General features: G+C 41.0%; 1 protein-coding gene across 1 annotated transcript in view; it reads right to left on the bottom strand.

Annotated features, from left to right (window-relative positions):
- Tm9sf2 (transmembrane 9 superfamily member 2) overlaps positions 1 to 24,507 on the bottom strand; it is a 62,437-nt gene that overhangs the window by 12,573 nt on the left and 25,357 nt on the right. Inside the window, exons 3-11 of the mRNA XM_006978775.4 lie at positions 20,949 to 21,042; positions 17,275 to 17,402; positions 12,232 to 12,361; positions 10,571 to 10,695; positions 8,893 to 9,004; positions 7,784 to 7,863; positions 6,827 to 6,935; positions 3,577 to 3,709; positions 1,536 to 1,655 (exon numbers count right to left, since the gene is read on the bottom strand). Coding sequence (XP_006978837.1) covers positions 1,536 to 1,655; positions 3,577 to 3,709; positions 6,827 to 6,935; positions 7,784 to 7,863; positions 8,893 to 9,004; positions 10,571 to 10,695; positions 12,232 to 12,361; positions 17,275 to 17,402; positions 20,949 to 21,042 — 1,031 coding nt within the window. The remainder of the gene's footprint in view (positions 1 to 1,535; positions 1,656 to 3,576; positions 3,710 to 6,826; positions 6,936 to 7,783; positions 7,864 to 8,892; positions 9,005 to 10,570; positions 10,696 to 12,231; positions 12,362 to 17,274; positions 17,403 to 20,948; positions 21,043 to 24,507) is intronic.

Below are 24,507 nucleotides of genomic sequence, written 5' to 3'. Positions count from 1 at the left end.
GAGACCAAGAGAAAGGGCCAGAGCTTCTGACAGAATGAATTTGCTCACACAATTTTTAACTTTCCTTTACTTCTAATTTTTTCCTTTCACTTAAAAGTATCAAATCATGAACTGTGCAGAGTAAAAAGTGACATTTCTTCTCTGTTCCCAGTTTAAACTGGGTGTGAAGAGTTCTCTTTTTTATTTGAAAAACATTTTAGTATCATTTATAAGCAAGTGTGCATACACTACTTACCTTAAAGGAAAATGACAAAATTAAATGAATTATAAAAATCTCATATGACTGTGAATTTACTGTTGAGTTCAATAAGAAACACAACTCCAAACTATTCTGTTTTTAATGTATTTTATGTCTACGAGGGCCTTGCCTGCATGTATGCATGTGCACTTGTGCTCACGCCTGGTACCAGACACAGAAGGTGTTGGAGCCCTGGGTCTGGAGTAGCAGATGTTTGTGAGTGACCGTGCGGGTGTTGGCAACAGAACCCACATCCTCTGTAAGACCAACAAATGCTCTTAACCACTGAGCCACCTCTCTAGCTCCTCAAAACATTTTTAAAGCACAAGCAACCACATAAAAAGTGGTTTAAAAAAATCCTTTTAGCATTCAGAGTTCTTCTGCCGGGGCCTATGACACCAGCTCTCAGTAATGTTCTTACTGTCTAGTGAGACTCTGACCTGAGCAGGGAGGTGTGAGGGTGGAGAGACATTAGCAGAAGGTCTAGGAGGGGTGATGTGGATGGAGAGAGAAAGGTATAAAGGAGCAGAGTCTGCTTGAGGAACTCAGAGAAGCCTCTGTGGCTGAAAATAAGGCTGGTATGAGAGGCAAGCAGGGTTCTGACTGTATCTCACATGTACTAATATGCCTAGGTGCCATGTCCTTCAGTGAAGAGCACAAGGAGATAAGGACAGAAGTTGGGAAGTAACCCTGAACCCCACCCACCCCCACCCCCACCCTTAACAGGACCCGACGGAATCAAGTCTAGCTTGAGGTCTCCCAACCCCACCCTATGGTCACCCAGGCAACTCCACAGTGTTTCACCTCCAATCTTCTTCCCATCAGCAGACCTCAGGGAACTAAAGACAGGGCTTCAGCATGCCTAGGCACAGCTCACTGCCAACCACACCTGTGGCCCTGACCCTTTGTTCTCTGGACTCTGCTTTACCTCTGAAGGGAAGAGACAGAAACTAACGACACAATGCTACTTCCTTCAGGGGCTCCCCCAAAATGACATCTTTGTTTACTTTAGTTTATAAATGTTAAATTGGTATGCGGTTTTGTTCCACCCCAAAAGCTAACACTTTCAAGGAAAAGAGAGAGGGACAGCAGGTAAGCAGCATCACAATAGCTTACGCTACTGTCAAAGCATTTGACAGACAAATCTGCAACAGCCATCCATGTAACTACGAAACCACTACCCAGGTTCCTATCTAGAAACCTGTGATATCTGCCCAGGCAGTGCCACCCCCACCCCCACCCCGTGGGAGCCACAATGGCGGCAGACTCAGCTGCAGTCCTTACGGCCTTTACTTACACTTGTAGAATCTGGCAGCAACATAGCCAGCAGGTGTGCCCAGCAACACCCACAGCACCACAGCACACGTCATCAGGGCTCCTCGGTTGGCAGGAGACAAGAATCCCAGACAAGCAAAAACTAAGAAGCAACCATTAAAAGTGGAAAATGTTATTACTCTGCTTCCTTTGTTATGAAATGGTAGAATACTTTTGTTTTTTCTATAAGAAAACAAATACAACCTCATGAAAAATACACAGCCCCACGCAGCTAGTGATGGGTGACATATGCATGAATATGATCCTGAACGGAGCTAGCTCCACTGTGGAGGCTCCCATGGGTCCAGAAGATTCCATCTAGGTAGTTCCTGATAAAACGCTAATTCAGAACAACATCCTCAAGTGCCATTTCTGGGATGAGTCCATCTTGGTTCTCTGGTGGCATCATGCTAGCCCCTGGCTTACTAAGATTTTTTATGCTGCTTTCTCCAGGCCTACCTGGAGAATACTAAGTCTAAGCAGTCTAATACTCTTAAAAATCCTATCTATCCTATCAAAGCCATCATCTCCTTAGTTGTTATTACATTAAAACAACAACAGCAAGTACTACCTAGTCTTCAGAATAAGCCTAGCGACCTGAGTGTAAAGCCTGAAGGTGTGAACTGTGGCTTTCCAATTTACTCAGATATCCGGCATTTAGAAATGTAGTTATTCCCACTACAGAATATGCAGGCAGGCGGTAGTGGTATACACCTTTAATCCCAGCCAGAGGGAGCCAGAGGTAGGAGGATCTCAAAACAAACAAGCAAACCAACAAAATAACAACAAAAAGCCATCATTTTACTGACAGAAACTTACTACTATTGATGGTGGCTCACACTGTATCCCACACTGGGGAGCAGGAGCAGGAGCAGGAGCAGGGGCACTACTGTGAATTTGAGGCCAGCATGCCTACAGACTGAGTGTCCAGGCCAGCTCAGGTTACAAAGGAAAACCTTGTCTCAAAAAAGTAAGACTAAACAAAAGACTACATACACTATTACATATTTGACCTGTAACCAAACAAGAAAAAATTTAAAAGGTCATCTGTGGATTTTGTTGGTTTGTTTGTTTGTTTGTTTGAGACAGGGTTTCTCTGTGTAACCCTGGCTGTGTTGGAACTCAAATAGGCTGGACTCCTCTGCCCCCTGCTGGGATTAAAGGCTGTCTGTGCTACCACAGCTGGCCCTGGGGATTCTTTCAGTAACAACATTTGTTACTTGCCACCAGGAGCTGAACTCAACAAGTAAAACTACGGCTTAAAAATACACACACAATGCAGAAGAGTCCATTCATAAATAGTTTCTCTTACAGAAAAGAAAAGAGTATTAATGAACCCTAGGGAGCGGTCTCAGAGTGACCTGCAACTGACCAGTCCCTCTAAGGAGATTTATTTCACCGATAAAACTTTCTGCAATAAAATTTTTCAAGATCCCCAGGTGGCTCAAGAGATGGGAATGGGAACATTGCCAAAAAAGAAGTTACTTCCTAAATTTCCCCCATGAGAAAACACTACAAAAACTCCCTTTTCACCCCTAGTTCCCTCTCTTTTCAATCCTGGATGCTGCAGATCCGGACTCCTAGCTGCCTGCTCCTTCCTCTGCAGCTGGATGGAACAGCCAGACTGAGTGGTGCTGGCTCCAGTTGGGTCTCTAAGGACCTGCATATCTGTAGCCCAGTTGGAGGGAGACACCCCATCAGCCTCTGGGTGAATCTAACCTGTCCCCAAGGTGCTCAGAGACAAAGTACACAGAATTTTAAAGTCAAAGACTCTTAGCACAGCCACTTCCCATAGGAAAACTTAATTATTCAGACAAAGTATTTTCTTTTTCTTTTTTTTTTTTTTTTGAGACAGGGTTTCTCTGTGTAGCTTTGTGCCTTTCCTGGAACTCGCTTTGGAGACCAGGCTGGCCTCGAACTCACAGAGATCCACCTGCCTCTGCCTCCCGAGTGCTGGGATTAAAGGCGTGCGCCACCACCGCCCGGCCAAAGTATTTTCTTTTTAGTCTTCATTTAAAACTTACACAGAGTGACAAAAGTCATAATTAAGATCTGTGTCCCGGATCCTAGAAAGACTGACAGCAGCATCCCCTTTCTTGGAGGGCGGAATATATCACCATGAACTAATTTCCAGCCAAATTCTTCCTGGGCGTCCTCCTACAAAAACAAAAAACTCAGTTCAGCACGTCACATGGAACATTTTGATCTGTTTACCATTGGATATGCTGCTATACACTTTTCAAACTTATGTTAATTACTTCAGTTATGAAGAACAGAACGTTAAACATGGAGTTTTAAACAGCTTTCTAGAATTGTTTCTAAAGGAATGTTATATACTGAAGTCTTCGGAAAACTGCCTACCACACACAAGGCCCTCTGTAAGATCCTCAGCACCGTCAAGGAAAAGAGACTGAGGCCGGAGAAACTTTACACAGACAACATGATTCTGTGTAAACAACGAACTGGGGGAGTAAACCTAGCTCTAACATGTTTGTACTGCACGCCCAAACTGCATCTGTCATACACGTATGTACTGAGTCAACAGCTCCCCCCGACTGCTTGACAAGACATGATAAACACAACTACAGAATCCTCATCCCACCAAGTCTCCTCTAGATGACAACACCACCTGCCAACTGCTCGGCCTCCCAAAGCCCGAGTCATTCTCCTCTTGTGCCTCAGCATCACAACATGCCCACATGTCACACTCCCTCCTCCTCTTTGGTTCAGCTACACTCAACAGGCCTGTTTCTGCGGTTGTTCCTGTTCAGCTGACCCTTAGTACAGCCGTCAGAGGGGCCCTTCTAACCAATTATAAGGAGCTGGACCAGAAACCTGGGGGTCATCCACTGGCCCTCTCTGGCTTCTGTCTTCTCTAGTACCAGCTCCACCTACTTCTTAAATACCCCCTGGATGTATCTGTCCCTCCTTTCATTTTGGGGAGATATGTAACACTCGCTGGACTGGTCTCTGCATTTCTAATCTCATCCTGCTCCAAACAATTCTCCAGGTAACATCCAAAGCTGTTTTGCTAAAATACAAACACAGCACATTGCGGCTGTTACAAATTTTTCAGCCGTTTCTCAATGACCTTTCTTCACTGCAGCTTCCTAGTCCTGTAGAACGTGCTCCACTGGCTACTTCAGCCATTCCTCTTGACAGTCCTCTAGGTTCATCTGAATCCCTCTCATAAATGCCCATTTAAACCCTCTATCCTTTTAACCAGTGGGCAGTGCTACTGCTAATACATCATATTTTTGTTTTTAGTAAACATAAAACAACTGAAACTCAATATGTCTTAGAGTTGTATGTAGATAGGACTCTAGCTCAAAATAACAGTAATGAACAAAGTATGTCCTTTTTTGTACAAAACACTTGACATGCATTTTGGTCTTACTTCCAGGACATTACACAGAATACAAAGCTGATGTATTACTAGACATACATGGTCTTTTAAGAGATTAAATAAAATTTAACCTGGGATTGGTTTAATAAAAACTGGAGGATGGGGAGGGGAGGTTAGAATCTATAGATCAATCATGTCTGAACCTGAGTTGGCAGATGCTGGGTTTACTGATTTCTTTGCTTTGTAAATGTTTGTTTAAAACATAGGTGCCGGGCGGTGGTGGCGCACGCCTTTAATCCCAGCACTCGGGAGGCAGAGCCAGGCGGATCTCTGTGAGTTCGAGGCCAGCCTGGGCTACCAAGTGAGCTCCAGGAAAGGTGCAAAGCTGCGCAGAGAAACCCTGTCTGGAAAAAGCAAAAAAAAAAAAATAAAATAAAAAAATAAAATAAAACATAGGAGGCTGAGACACACACACACCTCTTTCCAGCTGAGCTAGCGTTAAATAAAGGACTGCTTCGGGTTACTTTTTATTTACTGAATAGATACTTGGGGACTAGAGAGATGGTTCAGTGGTTAAGAGCACTGACTGCTCTTCTAGAGGACCTGGGTTCAATTCCCAGCACCTACATGGCAGCTCACAACTGTCTATAATTCCAGTTCAAGGAGACCTGACACCCATGGCAAAACACCAAGGCACATAAAAAAAAAAAAAAAAAAAACACCCTGCAATTAAAAAAACAAAACAAACAAAAAAACACAACTAAGTGTGTGTGGCACAGACCTCAAAGCCCAGTATTAGTGAGACTGAGTAAAGATTACAAATTTAAGGCCAGCCTGGGATATATAACAAGACACTGTCTCAAAAACAAAACAAAACAAAACAAAAACCACAAAACAACAAAGAACAGCTAAATTTTGTCCAAAGTGCAAGGGCTTCTTTTTCTGGGGAAAAAAAATCTATGTGACCTAGGTTCTTATTATCCCTGTAGAAACAGTTTACTATTACTTACACACACACACACACACACACACACACACCTTGCAACTTTGCTTCTTTATTCTAATACCATTTTGAAGCTTCTTTTCATGCTATATTTAGTTGGCTCACTGTTGTTATTAAATGTTTAGTATTCTACTGTGTGGATATTCCATAATTTGCCTTCCACAGGGTGCACCGCTCTGCATTTTCACTGGCCATCCAAAGTGTATGTGTTCTCTCAATCATCCAACATGGGTAAAGAAAAGGGGAACAAAGAACACGTAATGTGTGCCTTCCTTATTGTGAATGATCACCACCTGGATTTTCTAATTACAGAAATAATTGTATTACTAGTCTGTGTGTCCATGTGGAGGTCAGAGGACAGCTTTCAGGAGCAGTTCTCTCCTTCCGCTGTGGGTTCTGAGGACTGAGCTCAGTCTATCAGGCTTGCACAGCCAAGTCATCTCCAATGTTTCATTAGGGACATTTCTTATGTCCTTTGCCCAGTTACTTCTTTTCCTTCCAGAGGAATACCTATGCTATCCTAATACCATTCATCAAATAATCTGTCCATGTTCATGTCCTTTAAGCCTTCAGTTTCGAAATGGTACAGAAAGTATTTCCTTGTCAACTCTTCATCCATCTCTCTCTGAACTGTTTCCAGTTTACTGTTTACTCACAGTCTGCGAAGTTATCTCCGCAAAAACTGCTTCAGTGTAGATCTGTTTGTGGCCATGTATTTTTGTTCATAGACAAAAGCGTCTCTCAGTTCAAATAAGCAAAGAATTCATTTTATTTATATGTTTGGGAAACACTTGAATCTATGGATTTTCTGTTTTGGAAAAATTTTAGCTCTTATTTTTTCATATATTTCACATTCTGCAACTGAAGGTTTCCACATCTGAAATTTCTGTGGTATCTAAAGACTAAATGAAATGTTTCCACTTACCGTAGAGTCCATCTGGTTATACCTGGCAATATCTTTATGTAGCGTGCGTAGCATAATCATGGCTACCATCCCAGATAAGAAGAGAACAATAACCAAGGAATTCATTATGCTGTGGGAACAAGCACATCAGGATGCAACTGCAGCTTAGTCACAGAACAGTGGACATGAAAACAGCTCAATCAGGGCGGCCATGGTGCACGCCCTTAATCCCAGCACTCGGGAGGCAGAGGCAGGCAGATCTCTGAGTTCGAGGCTAGCATGGTCTACAGAGTGAGTTCCAGGGCTACACAGAATATATAATATACAAAACTGTCCACATTTAATCACACCTCTTCTCCAAAAACACCAACAACAACCCCCGCCCCAGCTCAATCAAAATAAAATAACCCCATCTCTCCATCTCTCCATCCCCCCACCCCACCCCCAGACAGGCTTTCTTTGTATAATAGGCCTAGTTGTCCTGGAACTCGCTTTGTAGACCAGGCTGGCCTCGAATTCAGAGATCCGCCTGCCTCTGCCTCCCGAGTACTGGTATGAAAGGCCCGTGCTCCCTCCCTCGATCTCTCATCCTTTATCACTCCACTCCCATGAGCTAAACATGTCTAGATGAAGAAACAGATGGCCCGCCTAGACAAACACCTCATGGCTTAAAGCAGGGACTCTCAACCTGTGGGTTACGACCCCTTTGACAAACCTCTCTATAAAAAAATTTACATTATGATTCATAACAGTAGCAAAATTATAAAGTAGCAACAAAAATAACTTTCTGGTTGGGGGTCACTCCAGCATGAGGAAGTGTACTCAAGTGTTGCAGCATCAGGAAGGCTGAAGCACTGGCTTCAAGTCAGGATCTGAACTCTAGTCTAGACCACCAAACACACTAAACAGGTCTAGAGAGGGAGTGAAATGCTCACAGGGACAAGCAGAAAGCCAAAGGCAGACTATCTGCACTCTTACCTAAACCACTGAATGTGGGTATGAGGCATAGACTCCAAAATATAGTCCCATCTAGATGCCCATCTGATGTTTTTCTGTTCCTGGAGGGGGAAGAAAGAAACTCTAAGCATCTTCAGACAAGGTACATTAAGAATCTGAAAATTCTCTTCAATAGTTCACCCTCCTATTCAGTCAACACTTGCAATTTTAACAGCAGTACCTGAGTTACTAGTGAGGATAAGGTAGTTTTAGATTTATTCAAATCTAGTGCAAACAGAATGAAACTAAGCCATGAATTTAAAACAAAAAACAAACCCAAGAGGCCTGGCAACAATTGCAGCAATAACTACATGTTTGTATTTTAAAAGTCCAGCTCTAAATTATAGCTAGTACAAGTCGATTTTCAATGCCAAAATCCAGAGCTGTATTTAATTTCTTGCGAAAATAACAGAACAGAATGAGTTCTTCTTTACACTGTACCTATGGGATAACTAACAAGACCACGGTTAGAACCCAGGTCCACTAAACATCTGGCAAACGCCACTCACACTGGGGTTTTACCTAAAAACACAGACTGCTTATTGTGCTGGCCTTGAGAGTTAAATACTACACATGGGGAACACTGAACATCACAACTATATTAGCTAGTCAAGGTAAATATTTAAAAGCAGAGGAGGAATTCTTCCCCACATTTTTGACAATCACCTTCTCTTTCGTCCTAAGGAACTTGTCCACTGACAAAAACATCTCTTAAAAAAACCTCCCAACATGCCACTCTCCATTTAAATTGATACCCTCATGCTCATTACGAAAAGGATGGTGCCTCCCACAAACTTCTAACATACCTGGCATTTCATATCACCTTCTATACCTATTTCTTGCAGCTTGTCTTACATGCATCTCTTAGTTGTAAGACACACTAAACACAATTAATTCTCCAACTTCCTCTATCTTTTCATTTAAAACAAAATTTAGTTTTAGAAATGATTATGTTGTTTGGTGCACTGACAGGCTATTCTAAAAAGCAGCTCATTAAAAGCTTATCTATTCATTAGTATTTTTAGTTAGGTTAAGTGGTACATATTTAAAACCAATTTCTGAATTATACTAAAGATTAAAAACAAACTTACCTCAAAACTAATAGAGTAAGTATAGGCAATTTTGATCTCCCCAGAAGCCTTGTTACTTATATCCATGGGGGGTCCAGAGCAGTCTGGTTTATCTATATGAGTATGTTTGAAGCTGTGGGAAGAAACATTTTGGCAAGATAATGATAAAGTTCAGTTTAGAAAAAGAGGTAAAATACAGGTCATAAATTTTCTCTATATTTCAGAATGCACTGACCATTAAAGATGACATCATTCATACCATATTATAAAACTTGTCTCAAATTTGACTATTTGTGTGTGTGTGTGTGTGTGTGTGTGTGTGTGTGTGTGTGTGTGTGTGTGTGTTGAAGTTGTGGAACACTTTTGAGGAGTCAGGCCTCTCCTTCCACCATGGATTTCCTTGGAAAACACTTTTACAACTGAGCCATCTCATTGGTCCTCACATCACACTTCACAGCATATTTACTGCATGGAAATAATGGGATTCAATTATAAACAAAAATCTGAACCCTTTCATTTAAAAGAACACAGAAGCCCCACTCCTCTTTTAAGATAGGATCTTACCACTGGGCAGTGGTGGCGCACGCCTTTAATCCCAGCATTTGAGAGGCAGAGCCAGGCAGATCTCTGTGAGTTCGAGGCCAGCCAGGTCTACAGATCGAGATCCAGGACAGGCAACAAAGCTACACAGAGAAACCCTGTCTCGAAACACCCCCGCTCCCCCCAAAAACAGATAGTGTCTTGCCATGATGCTTATGCTGGTCTTGATTTCTAGACCCAAGTGACCCTCCCACTTCAACCATGTGCTGGGACTACAGGCACATGTCACGGGGACTTTTAAATTAACTGCATTTTAGTATGCCATGCATTGCTTTACCACTAATAGCATGAAAACACGGCTAACTCAGTGGCAAGAAAAGTCATGGGAAAAATACAACCCACAACCAAAACAAGTGCTTTATTTTCTTTCTTTCTTGAGACAGGATTTCTCTGTGTAGCTCTAGCTGTCTTGGAACTCACTCTGTAGACCAGGCTGGCCTCAAACTCAGAGATCCATCTGCCTCTGCCTCCCGAGTGCTGGGATCAAAGGTGTGCACCACCATGCCTGGTTCAAAACAGGTCCTTTTGCCCTAATACTGGGACAACCTCAAAAGACTTCCTTGCAAAGGCTGACATGGAGACTTTCAAATGATAGTTCCAACAGCCACATGGGCCTCAGGGCAGGAAAGCTTTCTGTCACTGAAGAGATGCTTTTCTACCACAAACCACTCAGTGTGAAAAAGCTGTGAAAATTTCTGAACAAAAAACAAAACAAAATGCAGAAAGGAAGGCATCTCAATCTGACCACTTCCCTATTACAGAGAAATAATAATTGCTGTTTCTCTGGGCAGCCTCTAAAAATCTCAGAAACATTATACCGAATGAAGGGAGTTCTCACTGTAATTAATTTGTAAATGTCAGAATGATTAAGAAATAAGAGCTTGATCTCAAAATAATTATTCTTTAGATCTATGTTTCACTTGTGTCTGTTTTGTTGGGGTAAGGGGAGTTATTGAGGCCAGGCTAGCTTAGAACTCACAATGCTTTGCACTCATCTCAATCCTCCTACCTCAACCTCCCAAAGTGCTAAGATTCTAAGTGTGAGCCACCACATATGGCTGCAATAATTTTTGTTTCTTTAACCTACTTGTGTATTTACCTTTTTGGTTCAAGTTTAGCAGCTACTAATCTTGCTCCCATGGACCCAGTTTCAACAACATGATAATGTATTTTGATGTCAACATGATTGAAGATGTAGAAAGTATCTCTTTCATGGAATTCTGACTGTGAAACAGAACTTAAGGTTAAAGACAGAACACTGCCCAAGGGAGAATCAAGCACAGTACTTCACAATGACTACAGTAACAAACGGACACTTAAGTTCAAATGAAATTTTAATCCTTCCCTATTAAAATGCTAAGGCTTTAAGTCTGAAGTCCTTATAAGCCAAAATTAAGTGGAGAAGGTAAATGATGCTTTCTAAGGTTTTAATTTTACATAAAACTATTCTCTGCTTAAACTAGGTAACTAGTATTTTATAGCTTTTCAATTACAGTAACATGTTAAAAAAGAAATACTATGAATATACAAAACTGTCCACATTTAATCACACCTCTTCTCCAAAAATCTGTAATCTGTTTAAATAAATAACCTAACCTACTCAAGTACCTTTGCTCAACTTTCACAAGAGGATTAATCAATATAATGAGATTGATGCTAACTTACCAGGTCATATCCATTAAGAAAGTACATCAGAGTGTCTGAGTATACGAACACCTCATATACCCAGTGTTAATAATAACAATACAGAATTAGTGACTATTACATATTGATCTTAGTAACAATTCCATATCAATGCCCCTGCTCTTAGTACTCCAATTTCATCATAAAAGCAGGACTTAAGACAAACAGGTCTTAAAAAAGTATATTCTCAAGCTTTTGTGAAATAAATTCATTAACTTGGGGAGAAGCCTCTGACACCCCAGGATCTACAGGGTTTAGTGCAGAAGATTGACGCATCAGAGGCTCCTCCCTCGGAGCCCCACCACCACTAGCAGTTTTTCCTTGCTTCCTTAATCACTCTACCTCCGCTCTAAAAGTGTTTTATGGCTAGACCTTTTTAAAAGTTACATTTTATTGTATATGTGTGGGAATAAGTGTGGAGATCTGAGGAAAACCTCGGGGGTCAGTTATCTCCTTTTTCCATATGGGTTCTGGGAACTGAACTCAGGTCATCAGGCATATTTACCTACTGAGCCATCTCACCAGTCCTGAGTCTAACTTTTTTTTTTAAATTAAAAACATTTTTTTAAAAGATTTATTTTTAGCGGGGCATAGCAGTGCATGCCTTCAATCTCAGCACTCAGGAGGCAGAGACGGGCAGATCTCTATGAGTATTTGAGCATTGTGTGTCTTGAGTGCCAGTGTTCTTGCAAGCCAGAAGTCTCCCGGAAATGGAGTGCTAGGCTTTTGTGAGCCACCTGACATGGGTGCTGGGACTCAGACTCAGGTCCTCTGCAAAAGCACTATGCAGTCATTAGAGGTGAGCCGTCCCTCCAGCCACAGAATCCAACTTTTAATTGAGTTAGAATAAAAAGTTAGCCTTTAATACACAACTATCATAAGAGACTGTAAATGTTGAACTGAATCTGAATTATTTTAATTCTAGAGTTAAATTTGCAGTTTTAATCTGCCTTAAATTTAAGATCTAAGTAATGTGCTTGAGAACATCTAACTGTATTCATTCTATGCCTGTAACAATTTTGTTTAAAGATCAAATTCTCCTTCTAAAAAGCAGTGTAAAGTTTACCACAGACTTACACTAATAACACAGGCATCTTTTGCATGGCCTTTATCTGTAATGTAACAGCCAATAGGAAATCCAGGATTACAGAATCTCTGACCATCTTCGACATCATAACACCACGTTACAGGCATGTTATCCACAATCCTGTGCACGTAAATACAAGTCAAGTTAGAAGAGAACCTAGTAAACACAACTTAGCAAGTATTGCTTAAATTAACGTCATCATTTTAGAAAATGTAAACATTTCTAAATGTCTTTTTTGTTTTGGTTTGGCTTTTATCGAGACAAGGTTTCTCTGTGTAGTCCTGGCTGTACTGGAACTCACTCTGTAGACCAGGCTGGTCTTGAACTCAGGAATCCGCCTGCCTCTGCCTCCTAAGTGCTAGAATTACAGTTGTGAACCACTACTGCCTGGCTTCTAAATGTCTTAAGATTCCAAATTCAAAAATGTTTTGATGAAATCTATGATATACTGTGTAAGAACAGATTTTTCACAGGCTTTGAAACTATAAATGCATGTAGGAGTTCTATCAATCAGCCTATTGTAGCTGTGAATTTAATGACATCATCTAGGCACTTGAGCATAATTTTTACCTTCAGCAAAGCACTTGAAGCTTGAAACAGGTGCAGAGCAATGAATGTATCTGGCTCCTTAGGAGCTTATTAGATAAACATAAATGGTGTTTATTACAGCATCTCAACAGAAAGGCAAAGAATATAGCTGCGAGATGAAATTTAACTAAAGAGCACAGAATATAAGTGGAAATTACAGTATTTTCTCTTAAAACTTATAAATCCAAGTGATTTATAAAAGAAATACTGCTATAAAGCAAAAGAACAAAATCTTTCAAAGTTTATAGTGAAAAAGCATTAAAAGAATAATGAAGTTCTGTAGCATTGTGAAGTTGCATTATAGTCCAGGCATGTGGTCCTCTATGCTTAGAACACACTGCAGGGTACAAAATAAAAAATTAGCCAAAATATACTAGCTGTATTACAGTCATAAGACTACACTCCAGGGCATGTTTTATTTTTTAATTAATGTGTGCCCTAGGAAGTAAAATTATGACTCTATATTCACCCAAGGTGTATGTTAATGACCTAATAAAACATGCCTTGTCATATTTAAGTGCTACTTAATAGCACTCTGTGTACCAAATTTTAGAATCACCTATACTGTTAAGCTGTTTATTATTATACCCCAAAGACTATAACATTATAAAATATTAGAAACATAAAACAATGCTATATAAATAATTCAGAGTTTTGTGGGGAACTAAATAATCAGTCAGTTGCTTTAGACAGAATGAAGTATAACCAGTGAGTGCATACAGCCAACACAGAATGTCTTTATGCTAGCCAACTAGAAAGAAAATGCCATAAAAATCAGAGTGCTAGCTGCAGTAAGGAAGTCAGAGGCAACTGGGGTTTTTAAAAAAACATTTCACTTATTTGTAATTTATTTAATGCCTTGATGTTAAAAGCTATTTGAGTTATTAGAATGTGCTAAACAGAAAGAGAAAGCCTTAGAAATCAATGTAAGAAAAATTTAAGAATATCATTTAAAATGACTGCTTTCCTAGGTATGTCAGAAAGCAGTACTTAATTTCTAACACAAAATAATTCAACCCTATTTCCAATTTGCCACAGTGCAAAAGAGTGTGGAAGAAGAATGCAAGGGTAACAGTGGGTGACTGGTCTAACGGTCTACAGAAAGAACTCCTTCAGTGTAGAGGAAGCTTCCTCCCCACATTCCAGGGCCACTGTGGGAAACACTGCCACCAACAGTACTTCAGTATAAAGAATTTAATTTCTCAACAATTCATTTATAAAAGCTGTTCATTAGACTGGAATAGCCAAAACTGTAGCAAAAAGGAGTGAAACTTGGCAATAAAGTCCTACTGTGTGGTTTAACACAGCAGATTTACATTAATGAAGACTGTGCACATCACTCCCCTTTGTTGGACCGGTAGGATCTGAGGTGAAATGTGCTCAGGTCAGCTTCAAAGTCCCTTTCTATACCATGAGCTGCAGTGTAAAGGTTCTATGTCATTGAACTGAAAGTACTAAGGCAACTAGTTGAGGATGACTGTATTTGTAACACACCACAAAGGGCTGGGGTGTGGCTCAGTAGTACAGTGCTTTCTAAGCCTGAGTAAGACCCTATACTTGGTCTTCAGTCACACACGTGCCCCCCCCCCCCCCAAGGCAGAGGGACAGCTGAAGGGAGTTCAGGTACCAATGTGGGGATCAAAACAGGCCCTGCAATGACAGAGCTGCTCCAGCTATGATAAAGTCAGCCCCAAAGATCTCAAACCCACTGTTAATGACCCAAGTAAAAACAGAAAAGTACGCAACTCAAATAAGAAAACTATATCCCATTAACCTTTCTCTATAATGAGAAAGACGAAATTATGTATATGGTTATAATGTTCTGTAGGAGAAAAAAAAAGGAATCTGACCTGGGAAAATGCCTAGTGTTTCTTTAAACAAGAGAAGCACGTAACAGAATAAAGAGCACAGTGGTATGTCAGCTTTGTTATTTTCTAACTACATCCGCCCTTTCACATACCCACAGATGCAGAAGTCTGAAAACAGGCAGCAACATACAGTGCTACCCAGGAGGGGACAGAATAATAGCTGGCAGTGCCAGACAACTCTTACTTGCTATTTAATATTTTTCTGTACCACTTGTGGGTTTTTTTGCAAGCATATACTGCTTAATAATTTAGAAAATAATCATAGCCTCCCTAAAGCAGCTTGGTACAACGAATAAAATGAAATGAACTACAAATCACAATAAGGCTCCATAAGAATTCAGTACTTCTGAAGGTCTTTCAAATTCTGAGAGACACATTTAATTTCTGCCAGTTCTGCTTAAAGTTAAGTTATTTAGCATAAGCCTTCTAAAATAGAAACATACTCAACTCAGTTTCAGTAAACTCACCATTGAGAATCAATGTTTCCAAAAATAGAGTGACCTGGGGCTCAAGGACTAAAGCCTAGAATTACTAGTCTCCAAATTCCTGTTCATGATGCAGACTTGATATCACAAACTTTCCAATTCAACAGCAAAAACTATTATTAACAGTACTTTTCCAGCTGACTTTTTAAAGCCGTCATTTGTTGGCAACTGCCTTTACAAACTGCTTAGTAAATTGTACTAGTGAACACCTTGAACTCTGTAAACTACTTTACACAGCTTTTCTTCTCAGTAACGTATATATCCTGGCATTGAAATAGGACCTAGAGCAATTGCAAAGATTAGCTAGATTTCTCAGTATCTTCCCGTATGGGTGCTGCTGAGGATCAATGCTTCTGTTCTCTCTCTCACCTACAGAACTGGGACAGAACCATGTAAGGAAGGGCCTTGCACATTCTGCCACCAAACCACACCCCTAGTCCCTGCTTCCATTATCTCCAGGACCCAGAGTCTAAGCAGTACGCTCAGAACAGAATGGTACAAGAGAGAGCTAAAATAATCACAGGCTTGAGAGGTCTGTGCTTCAGTCAACAAATGAACCACTAGAATAGATGAAGGTGAGAAGGGCTAAGTGAAACAAATACTAAAACAGGACTTTAAATATTCTTTTAAGCATAAAGAATACTTTGAAGGAAAGAAAGCAACCAAGTAAAAATGGCTCCCAACTCCCACTGGTCTAGCGCTGTGTCTGCATAGCAGCTTAGGTAGTGAGGCCTCGGTACCACGACGGTCGGCGCCACTGATGTGGTGCACCACACGCTCCTGGCAGCACCCCTTCCCTCCCTCCCTCCTTCCTTCTCCTCCGAGGGCCCTGCTTGTCTAAGGACACTTACTTCAACAGGGCTCAAGGCCCGGTGTTCATCAGAATAAACCAGCTGACCAACAAGCTCATGAATGGACACATGCTCCAAGACTTCCCTGACTAGGAATCCTTTGCTCTGAGCCTGGCACACAGGAATTGAGCAGACAGTGGTGAGGGGCCATAGTACCCCAAGTCTGAACTGGGGTCCAGAGCCCCTCATCTTCCTAGGAGTGTATAAACTTTCCAGCTTGAGACACCAATACCATATTCAAGGCGTGAAGAAGAGAGAATGCTGGTAACCAGTAGCAACCTGGTTTCTATAAAGGAAAAACGCACATGAATCTACACAAAACACAGGCATGTGTAAGTAAAATTATTTTGAAAAAGGTGGATTTGGAGAGCCTTTAAAGTGTTTTACATTTGAATACTTGATGGGGAAATGTCATTCTGTAGGCTGCAAACATGTACTGCTCTGGTTGGTTGATAAATAAAGCCATTTGGCCTATGTCAAGACAGTTTAGAGGCAGGCGGGAAATTCAAAGAGAATTCTAGGAAGAGGAAAGCTGAGTCAGCAGACGCCAGCCTGACGTCCAGGGAGCAGCATGTAATGACAAACAGAGGGAAAGCCATGGAACGCATGGCGACATACAGATTAACAGAAATGGGCTGAGTTTAAGTGTAAGAGGTAGTCAGTGGTAGGGCTGAGCTAATGGCCGAGCAGTTTTAATTAATATAAGCTTCTGAGTGATTATTTTATAAGCAGCTGCGGGGTCCGTGGGGCTGGGCATGACTGGAGAAAACTTCAGCTACAAATACTGGATAACAAGTGCATACTACTCAAAATCAAAATGAAATGCTTTTTGGTTTCAACACACACTGTTAAGAAACTTGTTAATGTTGCACCATGGTTACAAAACATGAAATAGATTTGATCTGTAAGAAGATACTACTTACAAATTTGGTTTTGCTAATGTTCCTTCTCTTGGCCCACAGAATGAACTAATTGATGGTTTTTCTCTTCCCCACAGCATAAACTTACTCCCGTGCTAACCACACACGACTAAGGAAGCAGTGCCGCGGGGCTGAGTAGGGCACCTGACACAATCGTGATCTATGCACAGAGGAGCGACAACACTTTAAACTGCATGAGGACTGCTCTGGCAGGGACAAGTCAGTTAATCTGCTGTATTTGATGCACCTACAAGTGACTTTAATAGACAATGAAATTGAAATTTCATCGTAAAAGCCCCGAGCGCTGAACCTCTGTCTCACCAGTGATGCTGATAGTTCAGTAGCATACTTTTTTTCAAGAAGTCTAACTTTTGTTTGTCTTCAGCCTTCTCCGTATGGTATGTTTTTGTGCAAACAAGCTTGCAGGTTTCCATCTTATTAAATGTGAACTGTACAAAAAGAAAAAAGTAGTATATTAACAAAAATTATCCAAAAAGATACAGGTTTTTCCTAAGACAAGAGAATTTCTTAGGTCATCAATACTGGCTGGCGATAAACATCTAAAATCCACTACAGCTCACTCAATTACACTGAAACTTCAATCTGCTTCTCCATAAAGTTAAGTCTGCAACTTTTCTTATCACAAGTTTTTCTTTCATGTTCTGACGATCTAGAAGAAAAAGGTAGAACAGTTTCCCCATAGGCACATTCTAAACTTCTGGAGCTGACAGCTTCTAGTAACAAGGACCCAAGGTTTCTATGCTGGCGTCCAAGTGGACAGGTAACAATCAAACAAATGTTCGACAGGAGACTCATCAGCGACCACAATGTCATATTTGAACATGTAAAAGCAAAGCAGACATGACCCTTTACACAAGTTTAAAGACTGCTCATTTTCAGAATTCTATTTATAAAAATGGTAAAATAAAGATTAGTAATTTTTAAAATCAAATTTAAAAACTAGAAGTTCCTCCAATTTTGAGCCCAAAATTTACTTCATATATATAAATAAACAACATTTGCAGAACATTTTATGATAGGTTCACACTGATTTACTATGAGCCCTTTAAGTGTTAATTTTAAAATGTTTTCCTGGGCTGGAGGGTGGGGGGCAGAACACACTGGCAGAGCACAAGACCAGCAGTGAGCATGAGGCTCTGGTTCACCCTCCAGAACCAAGACCAAAACCAAATATCCCCTATACAGACTTCTTTGTATTTTTAGAAGCCTGTGACCTATCAACCATATAAATAAACCATAATAATCTGTGATGAAAAAATTACGTTTCATTTCTAAATAGCCCACTTGACTGCCACTTTTGTTGTTGTTTTTTTGAAACAAGGTCTTACTATGTTACAGTCTGATCTCACACTGAAGATCCTTCTATTTACCCCCGCCTCCCAGATGCTGGGATCTCTGTAGGCATGCACTACAGCACCTGGCTAGTGGTCTACTCCTGCATATGTTATTTACTAACACCCCACACCAGCTGCTGTCCGTTAGCTGATGGCGAATGTTGAAGTGTAGTCCACTGCTGCCATCTGTCAGCCAACAGTTTAATTTTCACCAGCACTACTTCTAAGACAGAGTATTTATACCATTATTTTGACCTTAAGGTTCATTTTTAGTAAGTGAAAGGTAGTAACACAAAAGCATTCATACTACAGAATCAGAGGCACAGATGTCAGAATTAAATAAACAGAGACAGACATTACCTCTGCTACCAGTCATACAACAGTCAATCCCACGCCTTAACTCCAGTGGTAACTGGAGTTAGCTGACCCAATTTCTGTGTTCAACTGTAAAGGAAAGTAAAAAGACCAAAGGAGGGGTAGGGTGTGCATGCGTGCGTTTGTGTGTGCTCACCCCATTTTTGTTTTTTCTGCCTTAGGAAATGAAAATCCCAATCTGTACCCTATTCCTTAGCTAATTCTCTTTTTTGTGATTTTTGTGTCTATGCTTTGCCTGCACATGGTGCAACCCAAGTATGCAGTGCCCACAGAGGCCAGCAGAGGGTGTCAGATTCCTGAAACTGGAGCTACAGCTTTGAACCGCTATGTGGGTGCTAAGAAACTGAACCTCTGTCTTCCAGAAGAGTGTTCTTAATCACTGATCCATCACTCTGAGCCCTCTGGCTCCACTTTCAAAAAACAGGCTGATTCTAAGGGTCTAACTACTCTACCATCTCTTCCCTTCTAGCCATCCCTAAGGTCTAAAGTCCTATCTGGATGGCTATAAAATCTCCTAACTACTTCCCAGCTTTTCTCCTTACATCAAGTCTGTTCTCAACATGTCCCCTACAGTGGGTGACTGGTAAGATCCAAGCTTATGCAAAAATCTCCAATTCTGCTCAGATGTGAAGGGCCCAAAGTTTTTGTCATTGTTGCTTCTGATGATGCTAAGGACTGAACCCAGGGTCTCAAGCATACTAGCAAGTGCTCTACCACTGACCTATGTTTCCTGTATCATGCAGCCCCATAACTCTTTTGCCTTAATCTCTCATACTAGTCTCTGTATCACTCACTTGCTCAAGTTGTACTGGTTTATTTGTATACCCTGAATACTCCAGGCAAGTTCACACCTGGGGACTGGCATTTGCTTCCTGCCTCTAAAATACTTTCCCTAAGCATTCACGTGGCTTACTCTCTTACTTATTTTTAAGGTCTTTTATTCAAATGTCACCTTCTCAGTGAGGCTTTTTAAATTTACATTTTTAAATGTCACCTCTCAGTAAGTATTTAAAATTGCAAATTCTCTGTCCACATTCTGCTTTATTTTCAAGAGTTCTTTCCAAGTAATGGACACGACACACTTTAGTTGTCTCCGATCTCCTCCTTGCCATCAATACAGAAGACCTACTGTTATATTCTCCATCTGCAACAGTGCCTGGGGTACACAAAAAGCAGCTAACCAACAAATGCTTAACCCAGAAAACGAATGAGTGCGTGTTCAGTTGTGAAGGAGGCTTTATGACCCCATATGTCTTATGCTGTGTTTTTCTGACCTAGACAGAGGTTACAGAAAAGAAGTGGCAAAGCTGAGGAGCGAGGTGGAGTCTCCTCTGCTACTGGTCGTCACTGTTGCTTTTACATGTGCACGCAGATCTCAATACCGATGGCTGGTTTGGAAAGAAAAAGTCCATCTCCCAACACCATGTTTTCATATGCCCGAGTCTTCAAGAATCTCTTTCAACTTGGGACTGAAGAATCTAACACTTTTTGGTTTGGGGACAGGACCTTGCTATGTAGCCTAGGATGACCTGGAACTGCCCTTAGCATCCCTACAGGAACATATGCCTCCCGCCCTGTTTAACACGGACCTTGTCTAAAGGTTGAACATGAAAAATGTTTGGTGCATGTCTCTCTCTATCCTTCTGTTCTACTTTTACCTCATCTCCCGGATAAGGGATTATCACACTTAGGAACAGAGGCAAACTACAGACACTGTTGAGAAACAGAAGGTAACAGATAAAGAGTGACAGAGACAACCTTTTCATGACTAGAAATAAGGCATGCTGCAAGGTGGACAGAAGTCTCCATCCTGTGTCACAACACTAGCTGTGTCAAAGCTCAGTAAGGAAGACCTATCAGTGATACGCTAAGAAAAGAAGAAGGGCCTTTCTAAACCATGACTTTAAGAAATTACTACTGGGGGCTGGAGGGATGGCTCAGTGGTTAAGGGGACTGGCTGCTTCCAGTGGACCAGTTTTGACTCCCAGCACAACACGGCAGCTCACAACAGTCTGGAGCTCCAGTTCCTAGGGATCCTTTTGGGAAAAATCAGGCACATTAAGTAGTGCACAGACATACATGCAGGCAAAACACCCACATACATAAAATAAACTTTAAAAAGAAGGAAGACAAACATTACTCCTGGGTACAAAACAAAAGAATTGCTCCTTACCTGTGAGGTCTAAGTTATTTGAGACAGTTTCAAAAAAGAACCTCCCCCCCCAACTATGACCAAATAATTTTTATTTAATACTAAATACAAACCTTATATGGTGAAGGTTCAATTCTTTCCCCGAATAATACCTGACCAAGATTTTCAGATGGGCGTTTTCCTTCTGATGCTTGGCAAAAATCAAACCTAAGGAAAGAGCATTAACATTTAAGTAGACAAGAAACCGTGAGGGAAGACCCACTGGACGGTCTTCAGAGAGCCTTATTTTAGCAGCTCCTTCAATGAAGAGTGCCAAGCATCACAGTTCCCACCAGAACCAGAAACTTTCTGTATTATATACATCTAAAGATTTAATAAATTTACACATTGTAGCTTATTCTTGTGAAGTTTAATTATAAAATTATTTATAATATATCCTTATTCTTCAGGCATTTTTTTTTTCCAGGATTAATCTTTTTCTGTTTTTTTTTTTTTTTTTTTTTTTTTTGAGACCTGGTTTCTCTGTTTAGCCTTGGCTGTCCTGGAACTCTCTCTGTAGACCAGGCTGGCCTTGAACCCAGAGATTTACCTGCCTCTGTCTCCCAAGTGCTGAGATTAAAAGTGTGCACCACCAATGCCTAGCTTGTTGTAACTTCTTAATTGAAATCTTTCCATAGGATGACATTTCCAGAAAATGTACCAATTTATATCTACCTCACCCAGGTATGGTGACCACCCATTCCTTCACTACGAGAACTCAGAATGGTGAAAAAGAACAGCCAGTCACCACAGGATTCTCTTCTATCATTTCTGTGTATTACAGGCCTGCTTTAGTGATGCTCTGCTTCAATGTGACAGCCCAATTTCAATTTCGATAACGAACTGTAGGGCATTCTGTGTTCACTGTGAATAACGTGGGGAGCAGGTGAAACTAGTACCGTGACAGTGACAGGACAGTAAGGTCCCTAAGAGGAAGGAGAAGTTCAAGTGAGGAAACACTTAGGCTATGCTGCCCCAGGCAAAGCTCATCTTCTGGAAGGATCAGATCCACTGAGTTTTCCTAACAGAACAAAGAGTCAAGTAGACATGCTGACTCCTTAACAGACAGACACTAGAAATATCACCAGAGGCTCTGTGAGGCAGGCTGTCAACTCAGGGCTTCTGTACTCCTTTCATATATCTACCTTAGACAGAGAGATTCTTTTTTTTTTTTTTTTTTTAAAGATTTATTTATTATGTATACAGTGTTCTGTCTGCATATACACCTGCAGGCCAGAAGAGGGCGACAGATCTCATTACAGATGGTTGTGAGCCACCATGTGGTTGCTGGGAATTGAACTCAGGACCTCTGGAAGAACAGCCAGTGCTCTTAAACGCTGAGCCATCTCTCCAGCCCAACAGAGAGATTCTTAAGGAGTAATATTTTTTGTATATGCTTTTCAGCATAGTAAATTGTCCTTTAGAACTCTTTAAGCCATGAAGAAAAAAAAATTTATGATTTATTTTTATTTTATATACACTAGTGTTTTGCCTGCATGTGAGTCTGTGTGAGGGTGTCAGATGCCCTGGAACTGGAGTTACAGGTAGGTTGTAAGAAGCTATGTGGGTGCTGGGAATTGAACTCAGGTCCCCTGGAAGAACAGCCAATGCTCTTAACCATGAAGCCATCTCTCTAGCCTGAGCAAGAGAAATTTTAAGTCCATTAGAATCTAGGAACTATGTAACAACCAATATAGGATACAGTAGTTAAATGATTATGGAGGATTTATGCAGCATATTTCATAACACAACAAATACCACATCTTAGAAAGCCAGAAAATGGCTCACTGGGTGAAGTATTATGTACAAATCTGACAACCTCATTATAATTAGCTAAGCCCACGTAAAGGTGGACAGAGGCCGGGCAGTGGTGGTGCACGCCTTTAATCCCAGCACTCGGTAGGCAAAGGCAGGTGAAATCTGAGTTCGAGGCCAGCCTGGGCTACAGAGTGAGTTCCAGGAAAGGCGCAAAGCTACACGGAGAAACCCTGTCTCGAAAAACCAAAATAAATAAATAAATAAATAAATAAATAAATAAATAAATAAATAAGTAAATAAAAAGGTGGACAGAAAGCACTGACCCCACAAATACACCTCATACATGAGATAATAAGAAACAACAACTTTAAAAATCTGGACAATAAATCCTTATAAATAAGTAACTGGAAAATAAATGGGCTATTCATAATCCCTACAAGTTACAAAAAAAAAAAAAAGACTAAAATGACTGCATATTGACATGAAAGATGTGATAACACTGTTGAGAAAGGTGCAAAACAAATACAAGCTTACCCTTGTTTAAAATAGAAGTACATGAGTATGGTTATACACATTGAACTATTCTGAGAAAAAGATGTCTCAGAGACAAAACAGTGGTTCTTTCTGGGGACAGTGTGAAGCAGAACTCTCTTTTAAAATGTACAGAAGGCAGGATGTGGCGGTACATGTGTTTAGTTCCAGCACCTGGGAGGCAGAGGCAGGCAGATCTCTGTTGAATTCCAGGCCAGCCTGGTCTACAATGTGAGTTCCAGGACAGCCAGGGCTGTTACACAGAGAAACCCTGTCTCAAAAAACAAAACAAAACAAAAAAGTATACAGGAGAGGCGGAAGAGATGGCTCAGCTCTTTCTCAGGACCTGGGTTCAAGTCCCAGCACCCACATGGTTGCTTACAACTATCTCTAACTCTAGGTTCCAGAGGATCTGATGCCTTCTTCTGCCCAAAACCCAGGCATGTGTGGGGTGCACAGATATTGAGGCAGGAAAAAACTTATACACATAAATAAAAATTTAAGCCGGGCGGTGGTGGCGCACGCCTTTAATCCCAGCACTCGGGAGGCAGAGCCAGGCGGATCTCTGTGAGTTCGAGGCCAGCCTGGGCTACAGAGTCCCAGGAAAGGTGCAAAGCTACACAGAGAAACCCTGTCTCGACAAACCAAAAAAAAAAAAAAAAAAAGAAAAAAGAAAATAAAATTATGTTGTTGTTTTATTACAGTCAATTAAAAAAGGAAAACTGTTGTTTGGTTGTATCTGTTATGCTGCAAAGCAACATAAGAAGAACAGCCCATTTTTCCAAGCAGAATCTGTATCTGTGTGTGCGCAAGATGCCACCACATGTGTGCAGGCACCCAGGGCGGCCACAAGAAGTGTGAGATCCTCTGCAGCTGGAGTTCTAGCCAGTTTCCAGCCACCATGTGGGTGCTGGGAACTGAGCTTGGGTCCTCTGGAACAGCATCATGTGCTCTCAACTACTGAGCTACCTCTTTAGCCCCAGAACAACATGTTTCATCTGAAAGTGTTTTTGAGCTGGGTGTGGTGGCATATTCTTGTAATTCCAACACCTGAGAGGCTGAGATTTGCAAAGAGTCTGAAGCCAGCCAGTGAGCCCTTGTCTCTACCACCTCTACCCAAATCTTCAGGCCCTATGCATTTAGGAAATGAATACAAATTTATTTCTGTAGAAAAATTAAAAGTTCTATATACAAAATTCCGATGCGTCACATAAAAGTTTAAATAAAACCAAGCTGGAGGATCTCTCTTTGGCTGAGGATTTCTAATGGTTAAGAATGTGACTGGCTTCTTTCTGCCTCCCTGATCTCTCACCTTTTAACCCAATATCTGGCTCTGGGATTTTT

The sequence above is a fragment of the Peromyscus maniculatus genome, chromosome 9, assembly GCF_049852395.1.
Source record: "Peromyscus maniculatus bairdii isolate BWxNUB_F1_BW_parent chromosome 9, HU_Pman_BW_mat_3.1, whole genome shotgun sequence".
Classification (NCBI taxonomy): Eukaryota; Metazoa; Chordata; class Mammalia; order Rodentia; family Cricetidae; genus Peromyscus; species Peromyscus maniculatus.
Note: the sequence above shows the minus strand (reverse complement) of the source record. Positions and strands in the feature narration are given on the sequence as shown.